This window comes from Pempheris klunzingeri, chromosome 5 (assembly GCF_042242105.1).
Source record: "Pempheris klunzingeri isolate RE-2024b chromosome 5, fPemKlu1.hap1, whole genome shotgun sequence".
In the NCBI taxonomy this organism is placed as follows: Eukaryota; Metazoa; Chordata; class Actinopteri; order Acropomatiformes; family Pempheridae; genus Pempheris; species Pempheris klunzingeri.
Genome location: NC_092016.1, coordinates 10252175 through 10262005, shown reverse-complemented (window position 1 = coordinate 10262005; position 9831 = coordinate 10252175). Strand labels below are relative to the sequence as shown.

At 42.1% G+C, this 9831-nt stretch overlaps 1 protein-coding gene across 1 annotated transcript; it reads right to left on the bottom strand.

Moving 5' to 3' along the window:
* Positions 1-1337: 1337 nt before the first annotated feature.
* On the bottom strand, positions 1338-6273 carry LOC139202040 (tripartite motif-containing protein 14). The gene is made up of 7 exons (XM_070831502.1): positions 6009-6273; positions 4284-5245; positions 4044-4139; positions 3408-3656; positions 3264-3286; positions 2477-2631; positions 1338-2320 (listed from the first exon to the last, which is right to left on the bottom strand). Exons 1-7 carry the CDS (start codon positions 6259-6261, stop codon positions 1776-1778), a joined length of 2283 nt encoding a protein of 760 aa, XP_070687603.1. The 5' UTR covers positions 6262-6273; the 3' UTR covers positions 1338-1775.
* Positions 6274-9831: the final 3558 nt, after the last annotated feature.

Here is a 9831-nt window from a genome sequence, read left to right as displayed (position 1 = left end):
TCAGAGGCTTTTCAACTGCAAGGTAAAGCCCCGTCCTCTGAGTAATTTATCACTGTACACTGCCATGCCACTGACACGGTTATTTCTGGATTTGATTCTTTGTATATCTCTCTGAGACACTGCATTTCACCTCAGCTGCCAGACGTAGGCGTGGGGTATCTTATTATGTGAGGACATTTTGACAAGGAGATGCTTTGGTTGTTACCTTTAGGATATGAGAGACTCATGGGATCACTAATGAAGACCCTGTCCCTTGATTTACTGATGCCCCATTAGTAGCAAATGTAGCTGTCTAGAGCTTTCAATTTTCCATCACATACATTTTATTCCTTAATGGCTATGTGACACATTGCTCCCTGCCAACATGCTTTATTTCCTTAGCTCATTTAATTTAATGGTAACAATTGTGGAAATGCTTGTAGGAGCCTGGCTGAGGTTGAGAGAACACTGAATGGACAGGCAGAGGAGAATTTAATTTTCCTGACTGTTAAAGCCTACTCCTTTCTACCTCTCAGACATATCTTGTATCCTGCCTTCGTGCTCCAGCTGGGGAAAGAGAGTGAAAGCAAAACCCACAGAGGATTTCTGACTGCCTTTGGACCATGTGGCTGCAAGTGTGAAATTGTCACCATGGCTGACTGGTGCACCTGCATGGATTCGAGTTTCTCAAGGGTCTTATTTTATACCAAATAAAAGTCTGTCAGAAGAGGAAGCCGAAGTTTTGGAGAAATTAGTTATTTGTTATTTACATATGAAATACTGATTGTAGGTGTTGATTGAGATCTTGTTCATTACAAAGCTTTATTCCCCTGAGCTCTCTTGTACAAGCTCAATAAAGACTTTCATTCAGTCTTTTTCAAAATTTACTTCTGCTGAGGATTTTAAGCCATTTAATTAACCAACAAGTTTGTATCAACTCTGATCCACGGCCAGCTGTCCCCGAAACGTTGGCATGCATGCTGGTGCTCTGCCAATCATCCAGAAAGTTTATGAAAACACCACTTTAATCCCCCTCAATGACGTCAAACACACAGGCCCCCAGTCAGAATAAATGAGCCTCAGAGTTTGCAAGGAAGAGGGCAATTTAACAACAGTAACCATCTATGATGCTGTAAGGGGTTTGTGCCAAAGGCAGTGTTTGTTGTCAGTAAAGCTCACATACTGTGGGGGCAGTGCGAGTTCAAAGTTAGCACACCAACTGTCACCTGCCGAGGGGAAACACACCACCCACTCACACACCTGTGTTTCTATTTAAACGAAAATAGGGCATATAAGAGGGCAAGACGTAACATGTTTTACTTCGCTTTGGAAACTTTTTATTATGGTTAAAAGACAAAGGGACAAAGAGGTGTCAAAGATGAGACATGAAGAACATTCAGAACATTTTTAACTCATTCAAAATGGAAATATTATGTAAATCAACTTTTGCACTAAAACTTTCCACTCATGTAAAATCTTGCTCATTTTTTCACTAGCAATCTAATATTAAAAATATATAAAAGATAAATTCTGATAGCAAAGATATGGCACTGGTGTTAAGAGTATTGCATACAGTCCTCTTTGCATGGTACATGGTATCAGATTATATAAAAATCACATGTATGGATATTTGTAAAAGTATAGCGTTATATACAGTGCATGACAGAACTATCAACCCCGAGAATTTCACAAAGTGGCACATTCTCAATGATGAAAATGATTTTAACATATAAGGCACAGCCTTTTCATGTATTTTGTACATTTTCGGCAGAATTGACACACCAGCTTTGCATGGTTTATGGCTGGAACAGATCACAGATGGCCAGCTGTGTTTTAGACACAGAGAGGGCTGGGTAAAGAGGGTCAGTAAACTTGTGATTGTAGGAATGCATTAAAACTAGACTGCCCCCTGGTGTCACATTAAAGAATGATAAAATACCCTCTTCAAAGTCCAGGAACACTCCCACCCTCTGCAGCCAGTCTGCATCCACGGGAACTGCCACCTTGTTGTGCAGAGCCTCCACCTTCCTTCTGTCGCAGGCCAGGCACCAGGAGAACGAGTTGAAGCCTAGACGGGAGTTGTCCTTTTGGCCTTTCCTCTCTATCCGACCCTCACACAGCCCCACCTTCCAGCGACCCTCGTCCACAGGCACGGCCACCTCCCAGTAACGGCGACCTCCTTCCAGGGCACAGGAGGCCAGGACCTGAGGGAAGGAGCTGAAGCGAGCCTCGTGCTCTTCGTAGGCCTGCTGGGCTTCGCTGTAAGTCACGCTCCTGTTGTTATCAGACAGTTGCAGCTTGGGATGGGCTGTATCTACGTCCAAGACGGGGATGCTACCATCTGTACGCAGGAAAAGAAATTCCAGATTAGAATTAGATGAGAAGAATAACTTAATGTGGATGCATCTGGATTTAGTCCTTTGCTTTAATTAGCTGTGATTGATCACTTAAGTGAAAAGTAAACAAGCGTTAGTATAAAAAAAAACAGTTGTCACACAGAGCAGTCTGTAGAGGTCTCTGTCTGTGCCTGGCACGGTGATGATGACTGTGTCCAGCCGTTTTTCGGTCCACCTCTGCAGATATTTCAGCCGGGCCTGATCCACTTCCTCTGGAGCTTCAAACTGGCCCACATAGCTCCCGATGTTGCCAGCCCTGGTGAAGAACAGCAATGTGAGTAAAGAGCATTAAGACTTACAACTATCAAACCTCAAAGGACAAAAAATATATATTTTTTTCTCACTTACTTTGACCCTGCGGTATCTAGCCATGCAGATAGTTTCATATTATTTAGTCTCTGAGATCCGTGCCTAAACCCCAATATAATGAAGATGACTTTTACTTTGTTTGTACACATTAAAAACAATAGCATCTCTTCCCAGAATCTTTTTTTAACGGCACAAAGTAGCTCCATACAAAACTGTATGGTCTGTGGATACTCTAGAGTAACAGGGGAACCAACTACTTCTACTAAAGGCATGAAGGCATTTATGTTGAATTTATTAAATGCAATTCCTCAATGCTGTCAGCGCCAAAACAAAATTCAATTGAATTCCACTGCAATGTAATGTAGCCAGAGACAGACGTCTGAAAACCCTGACACATGAAACCAAAACTATCTGCATGGCTAAACACCACCCACTAGCGGGAAGTGAGAAAATATGTCATGAACTGACCCTTTAAGATGTTCATACTGGCTGTCTATTGAAGCTGTGCTTTGTTGGTAGCATTTTGGCTATTAACATGTACCAACACACAAATAAGATGCTAAAGGGGAAATCACTTACAGCTGGGCAACCTTGTTGTATTCCTGCCATGTGGGAAAGAGGAAAAAGACAAAGTTAATATAAGATAAAGACACCAAAAAGACAGCAGTGGATTATTATATATTTTACACACAAATCAACAGGTTCCTCTAACATCCAACACACCATAATGAAGGCCTGGTCCTGAATACGTTTCTCTCCCTTGGCATCAGCCAGCCCCTCCAGGGTGTGAAGGCCATGCTGGATGGATTGCAGAGAGCTCCGGAGGTGACCGAGTTTCTCCTCTAGTCCCCCCAGAACCCTGCTCTCCTCCTTCCTCACGCACTGAAGAGCTGATTGCTCCTCCTCCTCCAGGGCCTCTCTGATGGCTCCATACTGTTGCTGCACTCCTGCTTGTGCCTCACTTAAAACGGCCTGGACAGACACAACATAGATCAACATTATACAATGCAGTGCTCACAATTCTTAAAAGGCCCTTCTCACTGCAGTTAGAGGACTCTGATGTCCAATCATTGGCCGACCACGCAACCAACAGATGAAAAATGTGAAAGTCAGAGTGTGTGGCATACAGACTTGTGTACATTTGTATCTGCTTCCCAGCACAACTATAATCTCTATATAATGCTACAGCTCCAAAATGAATACTTTTTCTCTTCAAAACATGCAGATTAGTCTGTGCATCCATAAAATCAGGTACATCACTTTGAGTCTGAGTAAGTAAAAAAAAAAATCTGATCTTGTAATTCTACACAATGTAACGCATGGATGATTTAACGAGATCTATACAGTTAACGCTCTCACTCTGAAGTTCTCTTTCTTCTGCGCGAGTTCAGTCACTCTGTTCTTCACTTGCTGTTCAGCCTCCTGCAGCTGCTTGATCTCCTCCTTTAGGTTCCCCTGGGAAAAATGAGTACAAAAATAAAAACAAAATCACATATTTATTGCTCTGGCTACGTTTAGATCAATCTCAACTTTGACCACAATTACTGCGTATCTATAGAACACAACATCTAGATAAGATGCTGTAAGGTCACCACTTACCCTGAGCTCTCTCTCTGCCTCCCTGATGCTGATGCAGACGTGGTTGCGGTGCGAGCCTATGACAGTACACACCGTGCACACGCACACTCCACACTGCTGACAGTAGATACGGTTTATCTCCTGGTGCTCCTGGCACCTCCAGGGAGAAATGTCCTCCATGGGAGGAACCAGGGTATGATTCTGGAAGACAGGGGAGTCCAGGTGGGGACGCAGATGCTCTGAACACATTGAAGCTCCGCACACCAGACATGTCTTCACAGCAGACTGACAGACAGTTTTAGGGCAATAATGGCAGGGTACTGGGCTTGCATTTTTGGTCTCAAACCTGAGGAAGATGCCAGCATGACTTGGGGATCCTGGAGAAGCAGCGGGAGGTTTGGTGAATATCGGAGGAGACTTGCTGACATGGTGTGCAGGAGACTTATCTTTATGTGGAGTTGAGACCCCAGGAGGGGAATCAGAGTTGGCAGGTGAAGCAGGTTTCTTTGTCAATGCATGAATTCCGGTAACTTGCGTGTTTTTCTTGGGGGTTGTGTGAGGAGGTACATCACATAAATCTACTTCACTGGAGCAGTCAGAATCTTCTAATGAGATGACTTCTCCTGATTTACTCTGGCTCTGCTGGACTGAGTTGTCATGTGACACATCACTTGCAGGCACTGCCTTGGTGTCAGAGCTGTCACTGGAGGAAGTGCCATCACCACTCTCAGACTGTGTAGGTTCTGGCTGCACTGCTTCCTTGGATGCATCCACAACAATCGCCTGCCTTGCTTTATCTGAGAAGGAAGTAGTGGGAGCCTCAGTGTCATTGGGCCACTCACGAGGAGCTTTCACTGTTGATCGTTTTGTGTCAGGTTGCTCTGGTACAGGTGTACTGGCCTTTCTCTTCCCAAGAAGGCGGCTGGTGGGTGTGGGTCTCCCCAGTGGCTGAAAGGGGTTCTGGTCAATATTACTGGATGTGCCTTTTAATAGAATACAAACAAACAAAAAAAACTTGTTAGAGAGAGGGTTGACTTGGCACAGAAATACTAAAACACCTGCAAGCTGCCCAACACAAGTGTGCTCAGCTTTTACTGCTCACTGAGTAACTCTGTTTTAAGTAATTCAAGCAATGATTTCCTAACTGATTTACACATCAGCGACTTATTATAATTATATTGCTGTAAAAGCTCACTTAGGGAAGCAGTGACTGAGTTGGCGGTCAGAATGAATGTATTTACTGTAGTTTGGTGACCTTTTAAACCTTTGCTTGAGAAAACCACAAACTTTTTGATTAGATTCAGACTCTGACCCCTGACAATGTAAACAAACACAGGACATTACGCATTACGCATTTTGCGTAAGACGTAAAAAGTGTGAACGGATCGGCATTTATTATTATTTCATCTTATTGAGGTGACAGTTACACACTAACACTAGTTACAGGCTAACGTCAGCTAGCATTAACAACCTCACATAAAAATAAGCACTAGCCTGTTTAACAGTGACATGCTAGTCTAATAACCTAGAATAACCTAATAACCTAACCTAAAATAACCTAGTTAGCAGTAACTTAGAGGGGCTTCCGTTAGTGCACCATGTTGGAGAGAGAGAGAGAGAGAGAGAGAGAGAGACCACTTAGCTTAACGCTAGCTCAGCGTTAGCTAAGTTAGCTAACTGTATACAGCTACTTCATAAATTGTTGTTTTTACTAACAAGGCCAAGCTAGTCAGGTTTGAAGTGTACCTGCGGTGCTGGGGGGCTGGGAGGCACGTCGGCTGCTGGTGTGCGGCCATACGAAGCTGTTCTCAAACGGCAGAGTCTGGTAGACCGTTTTGCACCTCCACTCCGGACAGTGGTACGGCCCGCTCGGGGCGACGCTCCACAAGTCCCCGATGCAGCGTCGGCAGAAGCGGTGGTTACATTTCAGGGTGACGGGCTCTCGGGTCAGCTCGTTGCACAGCGGACACCTCGCCGGGGTGTCCAGCGATGCTCCCATTTTGTTTTGGCTGCTGTTTAGTTCCTGTTTCCGAGACGACTGACAGCAGAGGGGCGGGGCTACGTTTTTTGAATCCCGTTCCCCTCCCACTGAATGTGTTAAAGGTACAGTCCACAGATTTACTATCAGTGTTTGGACCATTTCCACCACACTGCAAAAATACTCTTAATACTACTTAAGCAAAAGTAAAGGAGTATTGGCAAGAGCATGAACTTTGATATCATAATTAATATACTAATAATAATAACTTGTGCAATATTCTACATTCAATAACTCATCTGTGCAATAATCAGCTTTTTATATCTACATTTTAGTTTTATTCTTATTTATCTTATATATCATGTACATACCGACAATTAATATTCTAGTTGAGTGTATTTCCTGTATTGTATAACATTGATTTATCTGCAGATTATTGTTAGAAATGAATCTTTTGCTCCATAAAACTGCAATTAATCAACAAATCAATTAAATCTCATGTCATAATACTGTGTCCATTTAATGCAGTCACTCACTGTGCTGGTAGGCAACTAAACAAAATTTAATTATTCCTCATCTCGCCCCCTGGGTAAATCAAAGGACTCCCATGAGGACTATAAGCTACAAACAACCACACACAGCTTCCAACTAATTGTTTCTATTCCCAATGACAAATGACAAAGAAAATGAGCTTCAAGAAATAGGTTGTTGCTGTTATGCCTTTAAGCAGCAGCTGCAAACAATAATGGCTAAATGTGGCATTTCCTTATTTCCCCTCATGTTTCTCTCCTCACAACATTCTTGTCTTTCTGGTGGTCTAGACATGTGACTTGGATAAAATGGCTATTGTGACTTGTGAGTGAGAGGTTAATCTTTCAAAATCTCAAAGAAATGCTGTCTGTCAAAGAAACTGCGTTTTCTTTCTTGTGTTGCCTGGAAGTATGAGGTGAGAGTTGTGGCCTAATACCAGACAGCATATATTTCAAAATCTGACTATAGTTTTTGAGCATCAAAACAAAGGGTAGATCAAAATGAATGTTTTAAATACATTTTAAGTATTGTAGGCTACTTGGTGACATTTCAAATCATAGTACGCACAGAGTAAAAACAATAGTCACATCTGAACATCCTGATAAAATGTAAGAATGGAGCAGGAGAAAGCAGATAAATCAGCAGCTGCAGCAGAGGAGAAGCTGTTGGTTTGTCTGCTGCTGCAAGAGGACACACAGGGCGTCTACCTAAATCGATGACTGATTTAATGCATCACCCGTCAAGCACGCAAAATCAAACACACTCACAATGACCAACAGGTGCAAATGTTTACTGCTAAAATGGTCATGGCGAATCCTCCAGGCTCACTTAAGAACTTTTACCCACAGTGAGTTTGAGACTTCTCTGCTGTTTGTGATGATAATCCCTGATGTGGCTGCACAGCCCCCCTAGAGCAGGTTGCTGAGGACGTCACAGTGCTCAAGACAAACAACATGGCATTTAAACATGTTTAAATAAAATTAAACCTATTGATCATTGTATCTTCACACTCACGCATCACACATTAAAGCAAGCAGAAAACTTTGCTTTAATGTGTCTGTTTGTGGGCTGCATCCGCTGTGGAGTTTATATCGTTTATCTATGTCAAGCTATTTAAACGATCTGGCGTAATCATTCTTGTTGCAGCACCCAGGGTGCCAATAGACAGGCACGACAGTGTGACCGTCATTGTTTTCACATTGTGAGTCTGTCTGTGTGCGTGTACATGTCTGTCTGTGGACAGATTTTGTCGATGCAAAAGCATAACAACCTTATAGGATGCAGTCACGAGACTTTACATGTATGTGTAGTTGAGATCACGATGAAGGCCGTGTTCGGGGATGGGTGTGGTGGGAGCAGGGGCAGCAGAAATAGGGGGGTAGGAATTAGGAAAGGGGCCATTGCACCCCTGACTGTGCAGACCGTGGTCCTCATTTTAAGACGTGGACCACTGTAGGTTCAGAGAACCATTCCTATCCAGTGCAACCTGGATCACATTCAGCATTTATTATGGCAACTAACATGATACATATTAAATGGTCTACATATATTATATACCATTACATCCTTAATGTATAAAAAAAGTGTTATTTAAGTATAAAGCACATTAAAACTGTAATTGGATGTCTCAACCAGGCCAGGATGGTTAGGCATATTGAATAAATTTGCTCCTTTGCACACACCGATTTGGCATCATGGCTGATGTGATCACATCACAAGATGGTGTCGATTCATTTTTGTTTAATTTAGGTTTCATTTTTGTTCAACTTATGTTTTCTTTTAAATGCATGTTTAATTGTCTGAATTGTTTTGTCCTATTTTCTGGTTATTTCTAGTGAGACTTGGGTGAGGTGGTTTTATATCTATAACTGATAATGGGTTGTATTCACAGGTTTTAAAGTTCAGTCTAAAGAAATACAATTCATTGTTGGTTTGGACGTAAGGGCCCGTGTTTCTGATGTTGTTCCACTGTGTATATGTTGACATTTAGTGCAGTTAACTCAGTAGCCTTGTAGTCTTTAATTTTATCAGTATCATCATAAAACATTTTTCTGTGCGAAGTTTCATTAAACTAACAGTACTTGTACTTGAGTACAGTATTCTACAACTCTTTCCATCCCTGTTTTGCAGCTACCTTCCAAACCATAACCAGTAATCTAATTTTCATGTGTAGAATTGATGGAGTGCCCCTTTAACAACCTTGTATTTTTGTCAAAGTGAACAAAAAGCCACAGCAGCATTTTACAGTGAAAACCTTTATTAAGTGTTCATATATTCTTAAAGGAATCTCTTTAATTGATCTATGTTAAACTCCTTCTCCATATTTTCTAATTGTTTGGTATCTATAGAATATCTATTTACACAGGAACATATCCACAGGTGAGGCTGGGACAGGCCTTATATATTCATTACCACCACTGAGTTCACTCCTCAGGCACACCAGTCACTATACATAATACTCCAACTCTGTCATGTTACCCTGTATGTCCCAACAAAACAAAGCAATAGTAGAGAGAAACAGAGAGCTCGAGACAAAAGACAGAAATGGACAGATTTAGCTACACAACAGGACAATTGTGTGTGAGGCTGGCATATTGGTTCACTAGCCCAACGAACTATTGCACACATCACATTCACACCAACATTCGCATGCACTCGCACTCACTCACTCACACAAACACACCCACAGACTTCCCTACACGCACACATACACACACACACACACACACACACACACACACACACACACACACACACACACACACACACACACACACACACACACACACAGTAGCACACTCACACAGCAGCTACAAGTCCTGCAGCACACAGTCCTAATAGCCCCCATCACAGTGTAGATACCACAGACTAGAAAATATTAGATTTCTTCTCAAACTGAAGCGCTGTGCAAAGTTAGCTAGCAGGGCATTGAATGGATTTAGTTAAAATTCCTAGAACATCTTTTAATATTCACTGTACAGACTTTGTAATACAAGTTTTTTTCTCGTTTGGATGATAATATTCTTATAAAAAGTCTTAAATATCTTTTTTTTTTCCTAA